This window comes from Cynocephalus volans, chromosome 10 (assembly GCF_027409185.1).
Source record: "Cynocephalus volans isolate mCynVol1 chromosome 10, mCynVol1.pri, whole genome shotgun sequence".
NCBI classification, from domain to species: domain Eukaryota; kingdom Metazoa; phylum Chordata; class Mammalia; order Dermoptera; family Cynocephalidae; genus Cynocephalus; species Cynocephalus volans.
The window spans coordinates 98,782,708-98,809,417 of NC_084469.1; the positions used below are offsets into that span (position 1 = coordinate 98,782,708).

General features: G+C 39.8%; 1 protein-coding gene across 1 annotated transcript in view; it reads right to left on the reverse strand.

Moving 5' to 3' along the window:
* Window positions 1-26,159, reverse strand: part of LOC134387530 (adhesion G protein-coupled receptor E4-like) — a 57,205-nt gene extending 31,046 nt beyond the window's left edge. The window contains exons 1-10 of the mRNA XM_063109981.1: window positions 26,129-26,159; window positions 23,750-23,800; window positions 21,923-22,042; window positions 20,867-21,019; window positions 19,384-19,415; window positions 18,258-18,393; window positions 14,125-14,232; window positions 12,256-12,440; window positions 10,599-10,766; window positions 8,872-9,066 (exon numbers count right to left, since the gene is read on the reverse strand). Coding sequence (XP_062966051.1) covers window positions 8,872-9,066; window positions 10,599-10,766; window positions 12,256-12,440; window positions 14,125-14,232; window positions 18,258-18,393; window positions 19,384-19,415; window positions 20,867-21,019; window positions 21,923-22,042; window positions 23,750-23,800; window positions 26,129-26,159 — 1,179 coding nt within the window. The remainder of the gene's footprint in view (window positions 1-8,871; window positions 9,067-10,598; window positions 10,767-12,255; window positions 12,441-14,124; window positions 14,233-18,257; window positions 18,394-19,383; window positions 19,416-20,866; window positions 21,020-21,922; window positions 22,043-23,749; window positions 23,801-26,128) is intronic.
* Between the last annotated feature and the right edge of the window lie 551 nt (window positions 26,160-26,710).

Sequence of the window (26,710 nt, forward strand, 5' to 3'; positions counted from 1 at the left end):
GTGTCCTAACATCCTCTTCTTTAAGGACCCCAGCCATACTGTGTTAGGGCCCATCATAAAGACTGCACTTTTACTTAATTACCTCTTTAGACACCCTGTGTTCAATGCAATCACATTCTGAGATAGTGTGGGTTAAGACTTCAATGTGTGAATCTTGGAGTACACAGTCCAGCCCCTCACAGTAGGTAATAAAGGACAGGATAAGGGTTAATATATAACAGGATGTTATTTCAAGGTCATTTGGTTGAAACCAGTTATCCTTTAACTTCTTTCATGGTTCATTATTTACCTCAAAATTGAGTATAAACCCCTCAACATGTGTCACAAAATCATTTGGGTCTGATTTCTACTCCAAGTATAATTCATTAATTCCTCCTTCCTGCTCCAGATGTACCAAATTACCTTTAGATCCCAAAATGCACCATGCTTCCTTTTTTCATGCAGTCTTTGTACATGCTTTCTCTCTACCTGGACGTTCTCCTCTTTACATTCTCCTTTGCCTGGGCCATTAGTCAAAACAGGCTAAATTATGTTGCAGTAACAAATTAACCTTGAAATCTTAGTGGCTTTCATGATGGTTTATCGCATACCCAAAGTTCCCTGCTGGTTTGAGGGTTACTCCCTTCCAAGTGATGAGTCAGGAATCCAGTCTGTTTCTATCTTGTGGATTCACCACCTCAACATGTGGTTTTGTTTATCAATAAAACTGAAGGATCCTGCTGGGCATTTTTTTATACCTTCGGGATACACATCACTTCCTCTTACATTCCATTGGCCAGAATAAGTCACACGGCTCCAACCTAGCTGCAAAGGAGTCTGGGAATATTAGTCTTTCTTTTTTAATGTTTAACAAATATGTCTCAGGCACTTCTGGCTAACTCTTACTCAGCTACCTGATCACCATTGAGATATTTCTTCCCCATCAGAACTTGCCATAAAACTCACAAGAACACCAGTGGTAATCCTCCCCTTTTACTGTAATCCTGCATATTAATGATATTTTCACATAAGTCATCATATCTTTCTAAGATGTGAATCCTGTTGGGAAAGTGACTGAGTTCATTTACCTAACTTATAATGTATGTTCAACACAATACCTGGCAGACAGCCAGTATTTTATAAACACATTCAATCAATCAATAAATTAGAGGTAGCATTATGGAACATTATTTAGAGCATGATATAATAGTTGACTAAGTCAACTCCATATTAACCAAAATACTACTTTTACAGCTTTCAAAATCATCATTTGAAATTTCTATCAGGTAGTGACCAGTACTTTCTGAGCGCTTAGCTATCGGTAAGCACCGATGAAATTATTTTGTCAGTATTAATTCATATAATTATCACAATACCCTATGACAAATTTTTTACAGGGTTGGATTATAAATATTTTAGGCTTTGTGGTCCAATCTTTATTGCAACTTCTCAGCTCTGTGATTGTAGCATAAAAGCAGCAGTAGATGGTATGTAAATAAGTGAATGTCACTGTGTTTCAATAAAATTTTATTTACAAAAACAAATGGTGGGTCAGATTTGGCCTGAGGGCTGTTGTTTGCCAGTCTCTGACTGTTTTCAAATGAGGCACAGAGAACTTAAAGTCTTACCCAGGGTAGCACAGCCAGTAAAAAATAAAAATGAATTTTAACCAAAACTGTTTCCAAAGAATTTACTTACTCTCAGCTGTAGCATTACACTGCCTGTCAGGAAAATAAAACAGTGCTTTCAAAACCTTCTGGATGTGGGATAATAGTCTTTCAGATTTAAAAGAAGACTTGGGGAACATTTAGTTCCAGTTCTTCCTGGATATGATGATATCATAATCAGAATGAAGATAAAAGCTAACATTGTTCTTTAAGTGATTAATCCATACTCTTGTACATGCTTTATCTTGCTAGATCCTTACCAGTGCCCTATCACTAGTCTCCTGTTTCAGACAGGAAGTTCAAAAAGGGGAAGTCACAAGATAGTTTTGGAGAACTTGGTGACTACAGCTAATAACAACATGTATTCTTAAAAATTGCTAAGAGACAAGCAAACAGAAAGGACATTATGGGGGGGAGGGGGGAGGGAGAAGGGAGGGAGGTTTTGGTGATGGGGATCAATAATCAGCCACAATGTATATCGACAAAATAAAATTTTTTTAAAAAAATTGCTAAGAGAGTAGATTTTAAGTGTTCTCACCACAATAAAATGATAAATATGTGAGGTAATTTATCCCACTGGTGCCTGCCAGCCAACCAGTAGAACTGCATGGCTCCATGCAGCCCCCCCACTGCTGCCTTGGACCCAGGCGGGGGGGAGGTCCAGGCCCTACCCCACTGCCCCAAACCAGCACTGCACAGGTATGCCCTCAGGCACTAGCCAGCCAGTGGAACCACGTGGCTCCACGTGGTCCCTCATTTGGCCTCAGACTCGGGGGAGCACCAGCCTATGGATCCAACCCACCAAGTATGACCCAGCAGAACTCCACACATTAGGAGCTCATTCTAAGACAACACACTCTAGAATGAGAACCAAGCTGGTTCAACACAACCACCACCACTCCTACTGTCAAGCAAGACAGTTCACCACCCCCCAGTGGCAACCAAGGCCGCTGCACAGCAAACTTCAGTGTAATAGAAGAAGCAACCCCCCTACCAAATGACCAAGCATCAGCGAAAATAAACACTAGGAGTACAAACAGTAAAGAAGAAATGACACCACTGAAAGGATACAGTAATGCCCCAAAATCAGACTCCATGGACTAGGGAAACCTTGAAATGTCTAAAAAAGAATTTTGAGTAATGATCTTAAGAAAACTTGAAGAAATAAAGGAAGACTCAATTAGAGAACAAAAAGAAACAAGAAAAAACATCCAGAATATGAAGGAGGAAATCTACAAAGAGATTAATACCATAAAAAAGAGTGTAGCAGAACTTCTAGAAGTGAAAGACTCACTAAGCAAAATAAAAAACACAACTGAGAGCTTCAGCAGCAGGGTAGAGCAAGCAGAAGTAAGAATTTCAGAGCTTGAAGATGGTCTTTTTGAAATAACTTAGGCAGACAAAAAAAAGGGAAAAAAGAATTTAAAATAATGAGGAAAACCTAAGAGAGATAGCAGACAATCTCAAGTGCTCTAACATCCAAATTGTGGGTATTCCTGAAGGACAGGAGAAGGGAAAAGGTATTGAAAACCTATTCAAGGAAATAGTAACAGAAAACTTCCCAGGTGTAGGGCAAGATACAGACCTTCAGATCCAGGAAGCTCAAAGGTCTGAAAACAGATTCAACCCAAAAAGATCCTCCCTAAGACATATTATAGTTAAATTTTCAAAGCTCAAAGATGAAGAGAGAATTCTACAAGCAGCAAGAGAAAAGCGTCAGGTCACTTATACGGGAACCCCCATCAAACTAACAGCAGACCAATTAACCAAAATCCTACAGGCAAGAAAGTGGAACAATATATTCAAAATACTAAAAGAAAAAAAACTTCTGGCCAAGAATTCTTTACCCAGCAAGGCTTTCCTTCAGAAATGAGGGAGAAATAGTGTATTTCCCAGACAAACAAAAGTTGGGGGAGTTCACCACCACACGACCAGCCCTGCAAGAAATTCTCAAGGGAGTCATTCATCTGGATTCTGAATAATGGTGACCACCATCATGAATACACAAGAAAGAGCAAACCCACAGTTGAAACAAAAATGCCAGCAAGAAAGAGAAAGAAGCTAAACCATTCCACCTTAAATCCCCAACTCACATTGAAGAAAAGAAATAAAGGGGAAACAACGATCAAAAGATATTTAAACCACCTAAATAGCAATTAAATGACAGGAATTAAACAACACTTCTCAATAACTACTCTAAATGGGAATGGACTAAAATCCCCATTCAAAAGACACAGACTAACTGACTGGATTAAAAAGATAGACCCAAGTATATGCTGTCTTCAAGAGATCCACCTCACCTGTAAAGACACTCATAGACTAAAAGTGAAGGGATGAAAAAAGATATACCATGCAAATGGAAACCAAAAACGAGCAGGAGTAGCTATTCTTATATCTGACAAAATAGACTTTAAACCAAAAAACATTTAAAAAGATGAAGAAGGCCATTATATAATGATAAAGGGAACTAGCCAGCTAGAAGACATAACAATCATAAACATGTATGCACCCAATACTGGAGCGCCCAGATATATCAAGCAAACACTCTTAGACCTAAAGAAGGAGATAGGTCCTCATACATTAATAGTGGGTGATCTGAACACCCCTCTCTCAGTATGGGACAGAACTTCCAGGCAACAAGTCAACAAAGAGACACAGGATTTCATCTACATCCTAGACCAATGGGACTTGGTAATTATATACAGAACATTTCACCCAACAGCTAAAGAATACACTTTCCTTTCGTCAGCTCATGCTACATTCTCCAGGATAGACACATATTAGGTCACAAATCTAGTCTCAGCTAATTTTTAAAAATTGAAATCATTCCAACAATCTTTTCAGACCACAATGGACTAAAACTGGAGATAAACAATAAACAAATCACTGGAAGATATACAAATACATGGAAAATAAATAGTAGGCTCCTGAATGACCTATGGGTCCAAGAAGAAATTAAACAGGAAATCAAAATTTCTAGGAACTAATGAGAATAAAGATACATCATACCAAAACTAGCAGGATACTGCAAAAGCAGTACTAAGAGGGAAATTTATTGCAGTAAATGCTTATATCAAAAAAATGGAAAGACTCCAAATAAATGACCTAATGCTATGCCTCCAAAAACTTGAAAAACAACAACAATCCAAACCTAAAGGCAGTAGACAGAAAGAAATAATTAAGGTCAGAGCAGAACTAAATGAAATAGAGACACAAAAAACAGTAGAAAAGATTAACAAAACTAAAAGTTGGTTTTTTGAGAAGATAAACAAAATAGCCACAACATTAGCTACATTAACAAAAAAAAGAGAGAAGCCCCAAATAACAAAAATCAGAAATGAAAAGGGAGACATTACAACTGACACCACAGTAATACAAAGAATCATTAGAGACTATTATAAACAACTGTATGACAACAAATTTGAAAATCTGGAAGATATGGATAAGTTTCTAGACACATATAAATTGCCAAGACTGAATCAAATAGAGATAGAAAACCTGAGCAGACCAATAACAAGCAAGGAGATTGAAGTGGTAATTAGCAATCTTCCAACACAAAAAAGCCCATGTCCAGACAGCTTTACTGCTTAATTCTATCAAACATTTAAAGAGGAGTTAATACCAATTCTCATGAAACTGTTCCAAACAATTGAAACAGACTCTATTCTCCCAAACTCATTCTATGAGGCCAACATAACTCTGATAAAGACACAACAAAGAAAAAGAAAATCACAGACCAATATCCTTGATAAACCTAGATGCTAAAATCCTCATCAAAATATTAGCAATTAGAACACAGCAACATATTAAAAAATATATACACAATGATCAAATGGGATTCATCCCAGGGATGCAGGATGGTTCAACATACGAAAGTCAATAAATGTGATACATCACATCAACAAGCTCAAGGACAAATCCCATATGATTATCTCAATAGATGCTGAAAAAGCATTTGACAAAATTCAACATTCTTTCATGATAAAGACTCTCAACAAATTAGGTGTAGAAGGAAAACATCTTAACACAATAAAAACCATTTATGACAAGCCCACCACCAGTATTACTCTGAATGGGGAAAAGTTGAAGGCCTTCCCCTAAGGACAGGAACAAGACAAGGATGTCCACTCTCACCACTCCTATTCAACGTGGTACTGGAGGTACTAGCTACAGCAATCAGGCAAGAGAAAGAAATAAAGGGAATCCAGATTGGAGAAGATGAAGTCAAACTTTCCCTATTTGCAGATGACATGATACTATATATAGGAAAACCTAAAGACTCTATCAAAAAACTCCTAGAGCTGGTTAATAACTTCAGTAACATTGCAGGATACAAAATAAATGCCCAGAAATCAGTAGCATTTATATACTCAAATAGTGAATTGACAGAAAGAGAAATAAAGCAAGTAAGCCCATTACAATTGTCACCAAAAAAAATGTGATACCTAGGGATCAATTAAACCAAGGAGGTTAAAGAACTCTACAATGGGAACTACAAACCACTTCTGAAAGAAATTAAAAAGAAACAAAAAGATGGAAAGATATTCCATGCTCTTGGATTGGAAGAATTAACATCGTGAAAATATCTATACTACTCAAAGTGACCTACAGATTCAATGCAAGCCTCATCAAAATATCAATGACATTCTTCACAGAAATGGAAAAAACAATCTTGCCTTTCATATGGAAAAAGAAAAGATCCCAACTATCCAAAGCAATCATGAGCAAAAAAACAAAGCCAGAGGCATAACTCTGCCTGACTTAAAATTATACTACAAAGCTGTTGTAACCAAAACAGCATGGTACTGGTATAAAAATAGACATTCAGACCAATGGAGTAGAATAGAGAACACAGAAATCATTCCTCAGGCTTACAGCCATCTGTTATTAGACAAAGGCAACAAAAATCTACATTGGGGAAAAGACTGCCTCTTCAACAAGTGGTGCTGGGAAAACTGGATATCCATATGCAGAAGAATGAAACTAGATATGCATCTCTCACCATACACTAACATCAACTCAAAATGGATTAAAGACTTAGGTATAAGACCCAAAACTGTAAAATTACTAAGGGAAAATATAGGTGAAATACTTCAGCAGTTAGGTCAGGACACAGGCTTTATGAACATGAGCCCAAAAGCACAAGCAGCAAAAGAAAAACAAATGGGACTATATAAAACTAAAAAGCTTCTGCACAGCAAAAGAAACAATCAACAGAGTGAAAAGACAACCTAGAGAATGGGAGAAATTTTTTGCCAACTATGCATCTGACAAGGGACTAATATTCAAAATATACATAGAACTCAAGCAAATATACAGTAAAAAAATAAATGACCAAATTAAAAAATGGGCAAAGGAGCTGAATAGCAATTTTTCAAAGGAAGGCATACAAATGGCCAACAGATACATGAAAAAATGCTCAACTTCACTAGTCATCAAGGAAATGCAAATTAAAACCACATTGAGATACCACGTCTCTCCAGTTAGACTGGCTATGATCAAAAAGATGGTGAATAACAAATGCTGGCGAGAGTGTGGAGAGAAGGGAACACTACTGCACTGTTGGTAATAAATTAGTATTACCACTTTGGAAAACAATTTGGAGGTTTCTCAAACAACTACAGATAGATCTTCCATGTGATCCAGCAATCCGGCTTCTGGGTATATATCCAGAGGAATGGAAATCATCATCTAGAAGAGATACCTGAACTCCCATGTTTATTGCAGCTCTGTTTACAATAGCCAAGATATGGAACCAACCTAAATATCCATTAATAGATGATTGGATAAGGAAACTGTGGTATATGTACACTATGGAATACTACTCTGCCATAAAAAAGAATGAAATACTCCCATTTGCAATAGCACAGATGAACCTGGAGAAACTTATGTTGAGTGAAACAAACAAAGTACAGAGGGATAAATACTGCATGTGCTCACTCATATGTGGGAGCTGAGAGAGAAAGGAAGGAAGGAAAGAACGACCACAGTAGTGCTGTGGTCCAACAGAGGGAGGGAACATTCCTGGGGCTACAAATTGAAGTTGAGGAGAGAGGGGGAGGCGGAGGTTAGGGGATAATTGGAAGGGGACGAAGGGTACAAAAGCAATCTCTGGTAATGGGTATGTCCCCAATATGAATCTGGCCCCCACATCATTGGCAGGAGGAGGGACAATCAGCTTTGTATCCCATGAATATTCAAAAAAATTTTTTAAATCAACAAACTCAAAAAAAAGATTATATCAGCTGCAGCTGCAAATAAAGAGATAGTTTTACTTCTTCCTTTCCAAAAAAAAAAAAATTGCTGAGAGAGTAGATTTTAAGTGTTCTCACCACAACAAAATGATAAGCATGTGAGGTAATTCATATGCTAATGAGCTTGATTTAGTCAGTTCACAATAGAAACATATTTCAAAACAACATGTTATACACAATACCTACATACAATATTGTCAATTAAAAAAATAAAATAGATATATGAAAAGGGGAGGTCACTTCAACAAGGTTTTACAGCAAGAAGAACGAAGAGTTTAGATTCAGGTGCAGATCAGCATGGAAAAGTCACTATTCATCAAAAATGCAATCCTCTTCCTCAGCCTCAAATCCAGAATATGGATTTGTCACCTTGAAAGTAGCTTCCCATCCAGAGACTACATTTCCCAGCCACCCTTGCAATTAGCTGTGACCATGTGACTGAGTTCTAGCCGATACAATATGAGGGGAAGGGATATGCACCACTTCCTGGTGTAGCTCATATAAAACTCCCCCAATGAACTCTGCCATGTTCTTTTCCCCTTCTAGTTGGCTAAGATGGAAAGGAACCCAGGACAACCCTGGAATCTGTGTTTGCAAGACCACAGAGCCTCGATCAGTCTGAGGGTAGATAGTAGACACTGTAAAAACCTGTTTGCTTATATTCCATTGCTGCATAAGGGGAAAATTAACTGCAACTGTGCTAAGCATCTGACAATTTGGAGCTGATTTGTTACAGCAGCTAACGTAACACTATCTAATACCATCAGTTTGACTCTCAATCACTTTGCTAAATGGCTTCTCAGAAAGTACGAACCTTCTTCAAAGTTATGCAGCAGAAGAGCTGAAATGGGAATACTTGCTTTTTCCCCCTACACCACCACCGCTGATTAATGTCTCTCTCCCCATCTTTTCTCAGAACAAGGTGGCTAGATTTGATGATGACAAGCAGGTCATTTGGTTAAATTGCCTACCTCAGGCTTAGTTCTGTTGATGCCCGTGAGGAAGAGGAAGTGGGCCAGGAAGAGACAGATGGAGAGCTGCAGGTGCAGGGAGGTGCTCGTGTTCTGGATGGGCCGGCAGAAAAGGAAGGTGACGGTTGCCAGGAAGAGGCACAGCAGAGAGAGACTCAGCCCCACGTAGGTGATCACAGTCAGGGTGGGATCCTCCTCCTGTAAGCCGTCAAAGGAGTGCATTATAGTTCCCAACTGTGCTGTTCTGTACCTGACAGAGATTCAGACGGGCTTCCTAGTTCAGTCCTGACAAGTGAATTAAACTCTCCGAAACTTTGTGTTCCCATTTTCAAAATGGGTGCAGTAGTAGCATTTACCACCCTGGAATGTTGAAAAACCAAAACCACTAGACCAACAGTGTCCAATAGACATTGGACGTGTGAGCCTCATGTGTAATGTTAAATTTTCTGGAAGCCATAGTAACAAATGGAAAAAAAAAACAGGTACAATCGACTTACCAGGTATATCTTATTTAATCCAAAAGGTTCAAAATATTATCAGTTTGATGTATAGTAAGTGTAAATGTAAACAATTATTAGTGAGACATTTCACATTCTAATTTTTTTTAATATTAAGCCTTTGAAATTTGGTGTGTATTTCACACTTAGAGCACATCTCAATTTAGATACTATATCTTCAGCAATAAAAGTAATATGGTCCTACCAAACAATAAAGTTGCATTGAACCGAAAAATATTTTACATTGCTCCAGTTGTTGAATTTAAATGAACTGAAATAAAATGAAATTAAGAAGTGTGTTCTTTAGTTGCACTAGCCACATTTTAAGTGCTCGGTGGCTACATGTGGCTAGTGATCCTGTTGGATAGTACAGCACTCATGAAGGCTGGGACTTTTTAAAATCTATCTTGGTCCCTGTTGTATTCCCAAGGTCTAGAACAGTGCCTGGCATGGAGTAGGCACTCAATAAATATTTGTCAAATACATAAAATAAGGCTATGCTTATGAAGCATGCAGCCCATTTGTTGTCATACTGTAAATGTGTGATGAATTGGAGCTAAGAAGAAATACAGGAAGAAGTCTGGTAAATTTTTTTAAACATGAGTTATCCTAAAGTTTGTTGGGTTCTGAGAAATTCAGAAGGCTATGTTGTGTCATTGGTGACAGCCAGTTCCTTCCTTCCAGTCTGACTGGGAGTTTCTCTTGTAACTCTCTCTTGCAGGGTAGAAGATTCTCTCCATCCCAGACTCCCTTGGAACTTACTACTGTTGAGGCTGACAACCAAACATCCCAATGTCTGAGGGATTCCCTGCTTAGCTTGAGCTCACTCTGATCATGCCCATAAAAGTGCCAGAGGATTAACACCCTATGGATGTTGCTCTCAACAAACAACTAAAAGAATTTGGCATATAAACACCCCAACTCCCTTGCCCCTCAGTTAGAATAACTCCAAGATGTGTGCTCTACACTGACTCCCAGAGTCCCCTAGAGGAAATAGTCTCCAGATATCCACATTTGTCACTGGCTGGATAATGCTCTGTGCATTGGCTTCTGTCCTTTTCCCATTTCATGTCTCCAGTCCCCTACTGCTGTTTCCTGGAGTCCCCTTTCAAGTCAGTGACTACCACTTGACTCCTTATCTTAGAGTCTTTTTCTAAGATATGCAGAGGATGACCTCACAGCTTCCTGGACACAATCAAGTTCACAGGAGGAGAAAATAAATAATGGTACCTTGTGAGTAAGAGCCAGGAGGACAGCAAAGCTGGACAGGTGGAAGCATTTGCATGTGGTATAAGAATCATTGCTGTGCACGTGAAAGCAGCCCTCTGTTGACCAGCTGCCCCCCTCCTCTGATCCTTCCCAGTAGACACAGAAATGTTTTGCTCTCTCACCACCAGGCTGGAAAGAGAATAGTGTGAAAGTGGGTCTCCCTGGTTCTGTTATTTCACTTTATAAGTCAATCACGATCCAAACTGGGTTGGAAACCAGATTGTAAAAACACTGTGGGAAAGAGTTTCACTTCATCCCACCTGTTGTGGGTTTAATTCTTCATTTATTCTGCCCTTCTCTGGCCATCTCAGTGCCCCAGAGATGGACCCTTAGGCACAGCTCCACCCAGGTTCCTTGCCATGGATAGAACCCATGAGAGGTGCTGGTGACAGATCATTGGGTGAGAGAGGAGAGAGACATCAGGGATTTCTTCCAGATTCTCTTTCGTCTCCAAGCTGTCTCCATTTCTGCTAGTTGATCCCTCCTCCGTGTCTCCAGCTCCCACTGGGCACAAGAATTATCACCCCTCCACTGCCTTTTTAGTTTTCCATGTGAGAATAGCTTCTCACTGTGGCAGTCCCTGCGTGCCTCGACATTTTTTTTTTATCTTGTTGAGATATGATTGGCAAAAACACCCACAAAACTTGTATATATTTAAGGTTCATAATGTGATGTTTTGATATATGTATAACTTGTGAAATTATATCCACAATCAACCTAACACATCGAGCACCTCACATAGTTACATTTTTGTGTATGTGTTGAGAACACTTGAGATCTACTCTGTTAGCAAATCTCAAGTGTACAATATAATATTATTATTAAATATAGTCACCATGTGGTTTATTTGGGGTCCAGAACTTATTCATCTTAAAACTTAAAGTTTGTACCCTTTGACCAACATCTCCCTATTTTACCCACCTCCCAGCCTCTGCTAAACACTTGTCTAGTCTCTGTTACTGTGAGTTTGCTGGGGGAGAGGGGTTGTTTGTTTGTTTGTTTTTTAGATTCTACATATAAAGGACATCATGTAGTATGCGTTTTTCCAGTGTCTGGCTTATTTCACATAGCAAAATAGTCCTCCAGGCTCACCTATATGGTTATAAGTGGCAAATTTTCCTTCTTTTTTAAGGCTAAAAAATATTCCACTATATTTGCAACGTTTTATTTATCCAATCAGCTGTTGACAGACACTTAAGTGGTTTCCATGTCTTGGTTTCAGTGAACATGAGGGTGCAGATATATTTTGGAGATCTTGATTTCAATTCTTTTCTTATATATCCAGCAGTGAGAGCGATGGATTCTATGATAATTCTCCTTTTAACTTTTTGAGGAATCTCCATACCGTTTTTCATAATAGCTGAATTTACATTCCTACCGCAGATGTATAAGAATTCCCTTTTCTCCATATCCTCAGCGATACTTACTGGTGACTTTTTGATAATAGCCATTCTAACAGGTGTAAGGTGAAATATCACTTGATAGTGCCCTAACATTTCTTGTCTTTTCTTTTACCTCTCAATAATCAGAGTTGAATTCAGTTTACTACCGGGAAGCTAATAATACACCCTCTTGCTGTAAGGCACTGCATAGAGAACTCGCCCTGGGCTCTGCTCACCTGAGTTTGTTGCAAAGTCAGGAACACAGGTTTAGACAGGTAAACTTTTTCCTTCAAACCAGTGGTGCAACTCACAACACGAGAGTTCAGTTTTACTCTCTGCATCTCACGTCTATTATTAAAAAAGGATCCACTCAGAATATCCCCAAGAGATCGGTAAGTGATAAGTGCAACAGCACTTTCACCTGAGAAATCAGGAGAAAAACAATGTTACAAGGCATCCATAGCTTGGGGAGTTGGTGCACTAGTGTCTTATTTGAGGATCATAAGGAAAACATGATGTATAGACAAATCTGCCCTTGGACATCCCGTAAATTGCCCATGCAATACACTATGTGTAGTTTGGGGTGCAGCATTCTGCCTATGTAATACATATTATAATGCACTACATATAAGAGGCATATGTGCAAAATATGTTCATCAATGGGTCCTAAACATATATACAAGCTATTAGGAATCAAAATCAGAGTCATAAGGCAAGACCCTTGTCCTCAGAAAAGCAGGTGGAACTCAAGGTGGCCAAGGAAACCACACATTTCCATCTTCTATCTTAAGCTCACTCTGGTGCATAAAATTTAGTGGAAAGGTACGCAGGATGACCCATTATATTTGATTAATTCACTCATACTATTTCTCTCTCTCTCCTCCCATCTCTTTTTTTCTTTCTTTCTCTCTGTCCCTTTTTCTCTTTCTCTCTCTCTCCCCCTTTCTTCCTCTTCCATCTTCTCTTTTCATAAAAGTATAATTTAATTCACAGAAGTGAAATGCACTGATAACGGGGTGATTCCCAAACTTCAATTATTCATGTGCCACTATTCCATTTTTGGCCAAAGCCACTTATCACCTGTACTATTGTTTTCTCCATTGTAAAAAATTGACTCATTTTTCGATCCTTTTCTTTCCTTTCCCCACTCTACAGCTCCCAGTGAGGAAAGCAGATGCATCTGTAGCCAGGAATTTTCTGAAGGAAATGGAGCACTCTCAAGGTAATTGGGTCTTTGTCCTTGAAATATCTTACATGCATTTTCTTACTTGTTTATTTATTTTTTCATTCGTCAAATATTTATTGAGCACCTACTGTGTGCTGGACATTCTAGGCATTATGATACAGCAGTGAACAACACAAAATCCCTGCCATCAGTGGGCGGGCATGGTAGTGGAAGACGTAGACAATAAATAAACAAATCAGAAAAAATGTATACAGTGTAGGTGCTTTGCAGAGACTTAAGGTGATGGGATAAAGTAGGAGTGGCCAACTATGATATGAGGATTAAATTCAGCCTGCCACCAGTTATTGTAAATAAAGTTTTATTGGCACACATTCACATGCCTTCATTTACATATCATCCGTGGTTGCTTTCATGCTATAGTTGCAGAGCTGAGTAGATATGACAAAGATTGTCTGGCCCAAAAGGCCTAACATATTTATCATTCAGCCCATTTACAGAACAAATTTGCTCACCTGTAAGTAGAGAAAGACTGGGCAACGACTTCGAATAGAGTGTCCAGAAAGCTCTTTAGAAAGGAAATGCTGCTTGAGGCAATGATCATTTGCCACTGTTGAGTGTTACCTGTTCAGACCATCACATGGATACTGGGCATGCACTGACCTGTCCTTGTTAAGGAGGCATGTCAAGGGATCCCTGTTTGAACCTCAGTGTGTATCACAAAGTACACATTCCTTATGAGAGCTCAACCTCATCCCCCAAATGGCATGGTCAGTGGTCAAGGAATATCTTCTAATTTTACTATTCAAAGTGTCTCTACTTTGAAAACTTTGCGAGTCCCCACCCCTTGGCTCAGTAATCTAGAAATGAGATATTGATGCCTGGAACTTGGGGTCAAGAGAATTCATCGTAGACAAAGTACCTCTTGTGGTTCCTCTGAAAGCATCAGTGCAGTTGATATTGACTGTGTTATTTGCAGCTTCCAGAAGAGTCATTTCACTTGTCCCAGTGCACTTCTTGGTTTCATAGACTGGAAACGTTAAGAAAGGGTGTTCTTTTATACTCATGGCTCATGCCTAAGAAGCTTGTTGAAGAGCTCCCTTCTTTGGAAGATCCCCTACTGGTAATTCCATCTCCCCTATGTAAGGTAGACCAGATGGCTGTCCCCTCGACATCTCTGGCTGGTGGGAACAGAGTGTTCGGAATGGTTTAATCAACACACACTGGTCACACAACCCAAGAGAAGAAAGGATATGGCCATGCTTCCCAAAGCTGGAACTTGGGTGAGCAAGGTAAGCATTTACTACAAGATACTTAAAGGGTAAAAAATTCATAGTAATGTGTACTGGAGTGCCTGGTGCGGGGGGGAGGGGGGCGCTTGATTTTTTAAGCAAGAGAGGCCAAGCAGTTAAATGTTTTCCAAGGAAATAATCACTTAGGGTAGATCTTATGCATTTGGGAGGAATTCTTTAAGTGACCTCTCTCCATATCAGATAAACATTAAAACACAAGTTGTCATGTAAGATCACCCTTATAAAAATTCTTTGTTACATAGAATTTGTCTCTGGACAGGCGAAAAACTGCCCTAGGGGCTATGGCAGACTGCTTATTGTTCATGATAATCTTTCACCCTTTATTTCTTTGGGACTAGAACTCCTATATTTAAGCTAAACACAAGTCATTTTCCACCCCCCTTGTAACTACATGGAGCTGTGCAACTATTTGAAGGCTAGTTGTTGGAAGATCAGAATAATGTGTGCTAAAGAGAATGGTATGCACTGCTGGGTATATATCCATAGGAATGGAAATCATCATGTTGAAGGGAGACCTGCACTCCCATGCTCATTGCAGCTCTGTTTACAATAGCCAAGATATGGAACCAACCTAAGTGTCCATCAACGGATGACTGGATAAAGAAAACGTGGTATATATACCCAATGGAATACTACTTATTCATAAACAAGAATGAAATTCTGCCATTTTCAGCAACATGGAAGAGTCTGGAGAAAATTATGCTAAGTGAAAGAAGCCAGACAAAGAAACAGAAATACCACATTTTCTCACTCATAACTGGCTGCTAGGAAGGAAGGCGGGGATGGAGGGAATGAGGGAAGAAGGAAGGAATGAAGGAAAAGAAAGAAAGACAAGACCACAACAATATGTTGAACTTTGAAAAGGAGAAAACACACCTAAGGATACTAGAGATGGGGGGGAGGAAAGGAGGGGGTTTGAGAAGTGATAAAAAGGGCATAAAGGAATATCACAATTTGTAAGAATGAATATGCTAATAATAAATAAAAATTTAATATAAAAAAAAGAATGCATATGGTTTCTACTCCTCCTTTATTCCCCATCCCACTGGCTGCTAAGAGGATGTGGAACTAAAACAACTATCTCGTAAGACAAGCTGGAAGTTGGATGTTGAGGTTGGCAGAGCGTAGAGTTGCCTTAGAACTGCCACATTAGGGGTTGGTCAGTTAGGTCATCTGGTTAGAGTGTAGCCTTGTAATACCAAGGTCAAGGGTTTGGTTCCCCATACCGGCCAGCCACTAGAAGAAAAAAAAAAAAGAACTGCCACATTAGCCCTTGACTCCTTACGTCCAAACTGTTAAAGAAAGAACAGTTAAGCCACTGTTATTATGGTCTTTGTTATACCGCCAGGTCCTGTATCTTAATACAGATGATAAGTTCATATGAAACATTTATCAAGATAGACTATAAAACAAATCTCAATAAATTCAAAAGGATTGAAATCTTTTAGGATATGCTCTTGGACAGCAACATATCAAAAAGATTGTGTATCATAGCCAAATACGATTCATCCCTGGCAGGCAAGGCTGGTTTAACATATGCAGATCAAACAATAAGATACATCACATTAACAGAATAAAAGATAAAAAGCACATGACCATCTCAATTGATGCAGAAAAAGCATTGAACAAAGTTCAGCATTTTTTCTTGATGAAAAACCCACAATAAAATTATATAAGAAGTCATTAACAAGAAGATACCTAGAAAAGCCTCAAATATTTGGTAATTAAGCAACACATTTCTAAATAACCAGTAAGTCAAGTGATAAATCACACAGAAAACTTTTAAGTATTTCGAACTCAGTGATAATGAAACCCCAACATATAAAAATTTGCAGGATGCAGCCAAAGCAATGCTTAGAGAAAAATGTATAGCTCTAATTTATTGCTAAATTTCAGCTTTAAATGTTTGTAATAGAAAGAGAGGGTGGTTTAAAATCAATAATTAAAGCTATCAAGTCAAGAAGTTAGAAGATACAAATCAAAATAAATACAAAGAAAGTAGAAGGAAGGAAATAATAAAAGGCAGAAATCAATAAAAAAGAAAACAGAATGATAGAAATAATAAAGCCAAAAGTGGTGGTGGTTTTTTTTAATGATTAACAGATACAGAGGCTAAGTGGACTCTTGAAATAAAAAGCAAGTGTGGAGAGAGCTGGGGCTATTTCCCTTCTTTCCTTTTGAGGTTTAAAGTTGTTAGAAACCCTGAGGTGGATGGAGAGTCCCCACGGAAGTTTACTGGGGTGAAAGGACATGGGATCCCAGTGAAGACCTTTCCCTGGGAAAATGAGAGTCTGAACCAGGAAACAAATATCTCCACCAGGTTTAGATTTTTCTAGGGCCAAATGTCACTGGGGCTGAGAGGTATTTCTGATCTAACCATGGTGGCTGTGATATTGTGATATAATAAAAATATATACTTGGTCTCCCGCCACAGTTCCTAACATAGAACTCAAACCCTTGTAATTTCCTGAGCAATAGTGACACTATAAGAATCTTTTGTTCTGATATTTGCTCTGCGACTCTGGTTTCTGACATGAAGCTCCTAAGATCTTTGTCACTTCCTGAGTGATGAGGGCATGTGGCTGAGCTCCTAAATCCCTGGGTATTAGAATCTCCTGGGTATTAGGAGCATCTCTTGTTCTGATGATGTGACCCTTGGCGGGATCCTGGACAGCCCCAGGATGGGAGCTGATTGCCAGAGAAACCCAACATATAAACAGAGGGCTGGAACTTTTAGTCCCACCCCCCAGGAAGGAGGAAGGGGCTGAAGGTTGAGGTGATACCAATGGCCAATAATGTGATCAATTATGCCTACACAATGAAGCCCTTATAAAAGTCTAAAGGGACAGGGTTTAGAGAGCTTCCAGACAGCTGAACATGTAGCTTCCTGGAGGGTGGCATGCCCTGAGAGGACGTGGAATCTCCCCACCCCTTCTCCCATACCGTGCCCTATATATTTCTATCATCTGGCTGTTCATCTGTTCATTTATAATAAAAGGTTAAATATGAGTAACGTGCTTCACCAAGTTCTGCAGATTAATTGAATCCAAGGACGGGTTCGTGGGAACTCTAATAGCTGGACGGTCCGAAGTACAGTTTACATCCTGGGGCTTGTGGTTGGCATCTGAAGTGGGGGTGGGCAGTCTTGTGTGACTGAGCCCTCAACCTGTGGGATCTGACACCATCTCCAGGTAGACAGTGTCAGAATTGAATTACAGGACACCCAGTTTGTGTCCACTGGAGAGTTGCTTGGGCAGTGTAGAGAAAAAACCTACACAGATTTTGGTAACCAGAGGTAAAGTATTCTGTGTTGTAATAACTCTCTGAGAGTACAATAGGAAAACACTTTGATCTTGTCATATCTCCTTGCCATGGTGGCATGGGGGATATGTTCTTTTGTGGGGGGAGGTTGGCAGGCAGCTGACCAGTATAGGGGTTGAATCCTGGACCTTGGTATTATTAACACCACTCTCTAACCAACTGGGTTAACTGACCACCCCCCATGGATATGCTTTAAGTACTTTTCATCATACCAAGGGAACCTGGAGAGGAGAAGAGAGCTGGTTTATTCCCTTGTACCTTGAATTTATATTTCGAAAGCAGAGCCCTATTCATGGAGAACATTCATTTGGAAAGCCTGTAATTGTGGAAGCTAAGAGACACCATCACGAATGGGCCATGGCTATGCCAGAAGTCAGATCCCTTTATGGTGGTCACAGGAGTCTACTCAGCATTCTCTTACCTATATCAAATATAGAATTTTCACCCTTTCCTGGAGAAGCAAAACTTTGATTCCAAATGGTCAATTCCACTTGCTGAAGTAGTTTGGTAGCCTCTTTTGCAAAGTCCTTTCTGCTTCCATTTTTCTTCAGATTTTCCTTTTAAAGATATAAAGCTAGTTAGGTAGACTCTCACTAAATCTTAAGAAAGGAGGAATACACATAAGTGTGGTGAGGTGAGCCCACGAGGCAACAGTATCTATTAAGGAGCTGTAGGTGGAGGTGGGAATGAGGTTCTAGATACTTGGTGCAGGTCTTTAAATGACAGCTGAGGTGCAGGTCTTTAAATGTCACCCTATCTCAAAGTTTCTCCGTCTCTACTGACATCTGGGACTGGATATTTCTTGATTGTGGAAGTCTGTCCTGGGCATCATAACATGTTAAATAGTATCCTTCATCTCTGTCTACTGGATGCCAGTAGTACATCTCCCCCTACCAAGTTGTAACAACCAAGTGTCCCCAGACATTGCCAGATGACCCCAGGAGAAAGAACAAAGTCACCCCTGAATGACAATTACTCTATCCTATATTTATAGGGAGCTATTGCAGTGTTTGAACAAGAGAATAACATGGTAAGACAGACCAACTATTTTCCAAACCCCAGCTCTACCCCACTTACCCAAATGTGCACTTGTGACGGTGTCCCCTTCCTACCATCCTCTGGAAAAGAAAAGTCGTTGTTAAATGAGATACAGGAGAAAACACACCCTGAACTCAGCTGCCTTCCTGAAATCACCCTCAAGGTGGGTCTTTCCCTGATGCTTCTGTAGCCCATTCTAATTCCCTACTAAGAAGTCTCAAATGTATTTTACAGAAGAATTATGAAAAGGAATTAGGATGGGGCCTCCAGTTTAATAATTCAGCCACTAATATTTATTGGGCACCTACTCAAAACCAGGCATGATGCTAATCAATAAGGATATAGTTTTAGTAAAAGAGACAGTGGGTGTCCACTTGTGGAGTCTGCAACCCAGCAGGAAAGCCGTAACACAAATAGTTACAAATAAGTAATTAAGTGATTGAAAGTGACACTCTTAATAAATGAGGCAACATGACATGGGAGTATACAGCAGAGGCCCCCACACATACCGGGTGCATGGAAAGCTTCCCGAAGGAATCAACTGATTTAATAACAGAGGAACAGTTGGCTGCATATTACAGTATATAAGTTATCTCACTTAATAAAACACAGAATGTTCTAGAACAGACTTATGTAGGATAATAGCTAATATTTGTCAAGCTTTCCTAAGTGCCTGAGACTGCTAAGTATTTTACATGCATTAATCATAAAGAACAGATGAAGTGTATTTACTTTCCTAGTGCAAATAAATATCACGTTCACGGGTTCCAGGTGGAAGTGAATTTGGGGGCAACGTTATTCAATCCAGAAAGCAGGTTTCTTAAAGGTTCCCAATGGTCCCTGTCTTTTGGTATTCATACCCTTGTGTAGTCCCTTCCTCTTGACTGTGGACTGGACCCAGTGACTTATTTATCATGAGCAGAATACAGCAGAAGTGATAGGACATCTCTTCTGAGACTAGATTGTAAAAGACCATGACTTCTGCATTATTCAAACTCTCTTTCTGGATATTTTTAGGTGCTTGCTATCACGAAGCAAACTAGAGAGGTCACATATCTAAGAACTGAGGGAAGCCTCCCGCCAACCATCGGCAAAGGAACTGAGGGCTTCAGACCAACAGACTTCAAAAACACTGAATTCTGTGAGCCACCATAGGAGTGAGTTTGGAAGCAGATCTTGCCCCAGTCAAATCTACAGATGAACCTGCAGCCCCAGCCAGTGCATGGATTGCAGATGTCAGAGGCCCTGAGGCAGAGCCAGCTAAGCCACACCTAGGGTGTCGACCCATAGAAACTGTGAGACTATCAATATGTGTTGTTTTAAGCCAGTAAATATTGGGGTGACACGCTCTGCAGGAACACATAACTAACACCACAGATATTCTTATTATTCCCATTGACAGATGAAGCATATATAAGTTCAGTCATTAACCAACAGCCTACTGGTAAATGGAAGCGCCAGTACTTAAATCCAATCTAACTCAAAATATGGCATTATATTAGGGTTGAACACATAAATAAATATGTCACAGATAGGGACAGCCAGGTTTCTCATTGTTGGAGAAAAAAGTTACAAATAAGGAAAGACGGCAGGCTAGAACAAACTTCAGTGTTGGACTGGAGTCAAAGGTATTGGTATAAACTCATGGGCTTTAGTGTATAGACAGATAGACAGACAAAAATTGAATTTAAGGTGAGTGAGAGATTAATAAGTAAAGAAGTTCAGAAGAAAATTAGAGATGTCTTTTTGGAAGCTGAGGAAATACACCTGCATTGGAGATATAAGTTTGTAAGGCATCTACATGAAGTTGGTTATTGAAGTCATGGGCTTAGATGACATTTCCTTGTAAAAGATAATCAAGGACAACAAAGGGATGAGGACCAAGGGTTAGGATAGAGATTTGTTCTCTTACCTTGGCCTGAAATTGATGGAGCTCTCATAGGCTCCCCCCACCCGCTTTTCATGGTGGAAAAAATATTTGGAAGTTCTTACCATAACATCCTGACTGATCAATATCAATTAAACTAGCCAACCAGTTGAGGACGGTATACTGTATCACACAGCTGCAGATGTATCTTCCTATTTTATTTTTACAATATGCTTTCTGCGTGCACGTTGCCAGCCCCATCTTACACTCATCAATATCTGTGAATCAAGAGAAAATATTATTTTTTTATTTTCATAGAAATATGCCATTTTCCTTGCCCGCTGGAATCTCTACAGCCCAACATTGTTCATAATTGTATCCAAACAACACCTCCTGTTCTTGCACAGAACAAATCAATTTTATAAAGATGACAGTTCTCCCTAAGTTAATTAATAAGCCCAATGCAATCTCAATAATGTTATGAAGTGAGACAAATTGATACTATTATGCAAGAATAGCCAGAAAAACTACAAGGTAGGGACCAGCTTTACCAGACCTTAAAACATGCTACAAAGCCTCAACAAAACAATGAGGGACGGGTGCATGAATAAATAAAAACAGACTCGTGTAATAGATTAAAAGTCCAGAAACAGACCCAAGTACTTGTGGAGCTTTGGAATATGGCAAAGGTGGTATGTCAAATCACTAGAGTAAGGATGGGAAGGTGTTTTGTTTTGTTTTGTTTAAATACTGAATTATGCTGCTTGTTAATTTAAAACGCACAGTGAGTAGCAAGGGAATAAAGACAGGATCAGTTAACACACTATTAGGAAAGTTTGTAAGTGAGGCTTAGAGACCACACTACTTACATGCTGGCTTATGCAATGTTTGTATGTCCTGCATCTCTGCCACATCAGCCGTTCCTGTGCCAGAGTTGAGGTTCAAGCAAGGCAACCCACAGACAGAAGGTGCCCTGGGCTGGTGACTCACACTTACTCTCTCTAGTCTCAGAACTCAAGGACAAGTACATCTAGACAATATCTGTACCTTGTCAATTATTCTGCAGAAGAGCTATGGGTTTGATTTAGGCTATGGGTTTATGTGCCTTGGGCAGAGAACATATGGGAAAGGATAGTTATCACCAATGATTGATTAAATTAAAACCTCATAAATATTTATACCTTCACATTTACCAGAGGTCCCAAAGAAGTATTTTCTCCCAGATGTGGACTGGAATCCATTTTCACAAGCACAATGAGTGCTGTTGTAGCAGATGGCATTTTCAGGGCATTGACAGAAAGCTGCAGGGAACACAGAATCCATCCATTAATTTGTTCATTTATTCATTCATTCATTTAAGAAATATCCCTTGAGCACCTACAACATACCAGAGGCTGTGGTCAGAAATATGTCCTCTTTAGGGCCGGCCCATGGCTCACTCAGGAGAGTGTGGTGCTGATAAGACCAAGGCCATGGGTTCAGATCCCTGTATAGGGATGGCCGGTTAGCTCACTTGGGAGAGCGTGGTGCTGGCAACACCAAGTCAAGGGTTAAGATCCCCTTACCAGTCATCTTTAAAATAAAATAAAATAAGGAAGAATGTCTTCTTGGGAATAGCTCTGTGACATCCTTTGGCACCATCTCACATCCCAACATGGATGCTCACAGTGCCCACCCTGTCCCACCTCTGCCACCAAAACCACTTTTGCCTGACAGTCAAACTTCCAGCTGCTAGCATCTGTGTTTCTTCACCTAAGGGCCTTCTCTGGCCACCAGAGTCCTCTGTGTCCACCACATGGCAGATTAGAAATATCTTCCCTACTAGGAGCAGTCAATCAATGATTGACAGGAGTTAGTCTTTTTTTAAAAAAAACAGTGCTTGTTCTCTCTCTCTCTCTCTCTAAACACAATGTGGTATATCCACATGATAGAACATTGTCCAGCTTTACAAGGAAGGAAATTTGGACACATGCTACAAATCGGATAAACTCCAAGGACAATATGCTCTGTGAAATAAGCCAACCATAAAAGAACAAATATTGTGTGATTCAACTTCTATGAGGTACCCAGAGTAGTCAAAATCATAGAGACAGAATGTAGAATCATGATTGCCAGGGGCTGGAAGAAGAGAATGTGGAGTTACTCTTTAGTGGGTACAGAGTTTCACTTCTGCAAAATGAAACGTGTCTGTAGATAGATGGATAGCGGTGATGGTTGCACGATATGAAGGAATTTAATGCCACCAGACTGCATACTTGACAGTGGTTAAAAAGGCAAACTTTAGGTTATGTATATTTTACCACAATCAAAAACAAACAAACGAAAAACAAGCTTTCTCACCCATTGAGGGAAATAACTTCTAGGTGCTTGATCCATGCATGTCCATTAGTTGCCTCAGGGACTCAAGCTCCTGTCGCCCACATGGTTACCCATTGCATAGTAATGGGTCCTACATTGGCTTCTCCACTTTCTATGTCATGTCCTACTCCCAGTTGGTGCTTCCTGGGATCACTTCCCAGATGAATGACATGCTCTCAAGTCCTTATCTCAGGGTCTGCTTCTTGGGAAAACCACCCAAGATTTGGGGTAAAGGCAAAGTGTCTTCCAGAATGACTTAGGACACAGGTTTTGGGGAAGGAAAGAGCAGAGTCCGGCACTCACTGGCTATGTGACCTTGAACCAGTGACTTCACCAGAGGACCATTGATCAGGTGGGGATAATATTAGTACCTTCTTTGTAGGAATATCATGAGGACAGAATGAGATGACATGCATAATTTGCTTAGCAGCCATCCTGGTGCCATGCAAGTGCTAATTAAATAGAGGTGATGATGGTGATGATGGAAAAGGGGGAACCACCCTTTAGAGCTCCAAGGAGTATGCAGAAAGTACCAGCGACTCAGCGCTCTCTTCCTCTCTTTTGAAAAGTTTTCCCTCCCTTCTAAGAAAGAAGGAAGCTTCCTGATCCCAATTACCCTTCCTCCGGCCTTTGGCTATGAATAGACTCACCTCCAGAATTCGTGGCTCCTGATCCTGATAAAGCCAGCAAGACACTGAGACCTGGAACAGAGAGCGGAGGAGATAGTTTAGATGGGGATTCCCTGGGGCTCTGCTTGGTTGAAGTCCGGGTGAGTTAGGAGTGACTAACCCTAACTCATTGCCCAATCATATGTGCTAACTTCACTGCAGATTCTTCCAGGCAGGATAAAGACAGGAGTCAAAGGAGTAGGAATCATATACTACTAGAGAGTGAGAGGTACATCCGATCGCAATTGTGTGACCCAGTGTCTCGAAATCCAGTAGCTTGTTCAGCTTTTCCTCTAAATGTAACACCAAAAGGCCAACTTTGAAATCTCCTTTCTATATTCCACGGTCTCCCTTTATCAGTCCAGCCCCCAAACCCTGGGAGTATTTATTTTTTCAATAAAAATAGAATGCAAACTACATAGGGCTTTTAAATGATCTATAGCTGCATTTTTAAAAAGTAAACAGATACAAATTATTTGCAATAATATATATTATTTAACCCAATATAGTCAAGATGTTATCATTCCAACACATAATCAATATAAAACAAATTTTTAGTTATTCGCGTTCTTTTTTGTCTGCATTAGGTCTTTGAAATTCAGTATGTGTTTTGCACAGACAGCATATCTCCATCCAAAGTGGCCACATTTCAAGAACTCAGTAGCCCCATGTGGCTGGTGGTTGTGATAGTGGACAGGGCAGGCTTAACCTTAACAACCAGGGCCTTCTCTGGGGTAAGAGGAGATCTGAATAACACAAACCATGAGAATCCTGGGAATCCAAATACTGCAGCAAATTTGGAATGGCTAAGGATGCTTTCAATATGATCCATTTCTGCTGCCATGTTATTAGACAGAAGTGTCATATTAGAGTTGGGAATAAACTCAGCAATGCAGAAAACTTTCCCACCTATTTCTTCCTGGGATATATAATATCACTTGCTCAAGGCAGATAGGCTGGGAATGACCAACCATTTGACAGAGGGATTTTTCCCTTATCCTTTCATTGCAAGCTGGTTGTGTTGGAATCCCTTGCTAAAATATGGAGGCATGTGCTTTTATACCAACATCAGCCCCCAAGTGGCGTAGGTGTGAGAAATAATATCTAGGTAAATGGATTTCTGTCGTGCTCATGATCCATTTGGATTATCAAAGAACCAGAGAAATCTACTGGAAAAGATAAAGTTAACCCCTCTCCTTCTGCCTCCTTGGTTATATTTACTATGCTCAATGTCATGGTTACTGACAAAACATTATATTTAAAGAGTCATCATATTAGGTCGAATCATATGACATGGCCATTTTTGCAAGACAAAAACACTCAACCATAAGCAATTTCCTTGTGAATGCTTTTCTTTTTCAAGAAAAGAAATATCACTTGATTCTCTTAGAGCAGAGGTCACCAAATTATGGGTCTGTTTTTGTACAACCCATGAGTTAAATGTTATGGTTTTTATATTTTCAAAATTATTAGGAAAACATCAAAGAAAAATAGTATTTCATGACACATGAAAACTACATGAATTTCACATTTTTATATGTATAAATAAAGATTTATTGGCACACAGCCACGCCCATTCATTTACGTAAAGGCTGTGTTTGCTTTTGTGCTGCAACAGCAGAGCTGAGTAGTTAAGGCAGAGACTCTAGGACTCACAGAGCTGAATCTGGCCCTTTACAAAAAAAGTTTGCCCACCGCTGACATAGAGTATTAAACATAACTTGCCTGCAAGATCAGCTAACAAACCTTCCATCCTTAAACTGAATCTGACTCCTCCTGTTGATATTTATTACCTCTAAGACCCTAAAGCCCAGAGCAGAAGGGTGTGTAGGTCCAAGTTGTTGTGACATACTGACCTACGGCACTCCAAGCATGGACCCTCTTGATGGTCAATCAGTGTAGCAGGTGTTTGAAGTGTTCCTTTAGCTTACCCCAGAGGGCATTTCCTTATATGAAAATAACTTACTGTACCTCTCTGCAAGAGGGCATTTTTCTGCAGCCTATGCAGGGCAGGCCAGAAATGTTTGGAAATTACACTGTCCCTTGGAGGGTCCCCAGCAGGTTTAAGCTCCAGTTACCACCCCTCATTAACTCATGCTTCACAGGCCCTTCGCCCTTCCTTGTGTGATAGCCCCCACTCCCTCTCTTGTACCTCCTGGGACCCCTTCCTAAATAAATTACACACAAGTCCTTGTCTTGGTTCTGCTTTGGGAGACCTCAACCTAAGAGATTTAGTATGAGCGTTTCTAATAGGACAGGCACACATGTTATTGCCATAGAAAGTGCCAAGTTTGGGGAAGCAAATAAAGCTGGGATACCAGGGCATGGGGTGAGGTGAGGGGAATTCTTTGCTCGACTTACCTGAGAGCAGGGGAAGGCACCTGCTTCCCATAGCACTGAGACACCAGGAACAACAATCTGAGAATCTCTCTTAAGCCAGACGTGGTAAGAGTTTCTGGAATGAAGAAGCCCCGTGAAAACCAACTGCCGATGTCACAAAGTTTAGAAGCCACATGACCTATGGCATACCAGAATGCTTTAATTTCTGCCTCTCTTTTAACCCAACAATTCTACTTTTGGGAAACTGTCTCAAGGAAAGGATCCTGCAGGGATGATCATAGCAGAGGAAACAAGCTTATACAACCCAACAAATGGTAAATCATACTCATAGATGCATCCAGTGGAATATTTGGCTAGAATTTAAAATTACGTTCCTTTGCAATGAGCAAGTTACACGCTAGAAAATTTCACAAGACAAACTACTGAGTTCTTTTCTTTCTTTCTTTTTTGACATTATTATTATTTATGTTTTTAAAAAATTTTTTTTAAATCATCAAATGAGTGGATAAGGAAACCATGGTACATCTACACAATGGAATACTACTCTGCTATAAAAAAGAATGAAATACTGCCATTCACAACGACACGGATGGACTTAGAGAA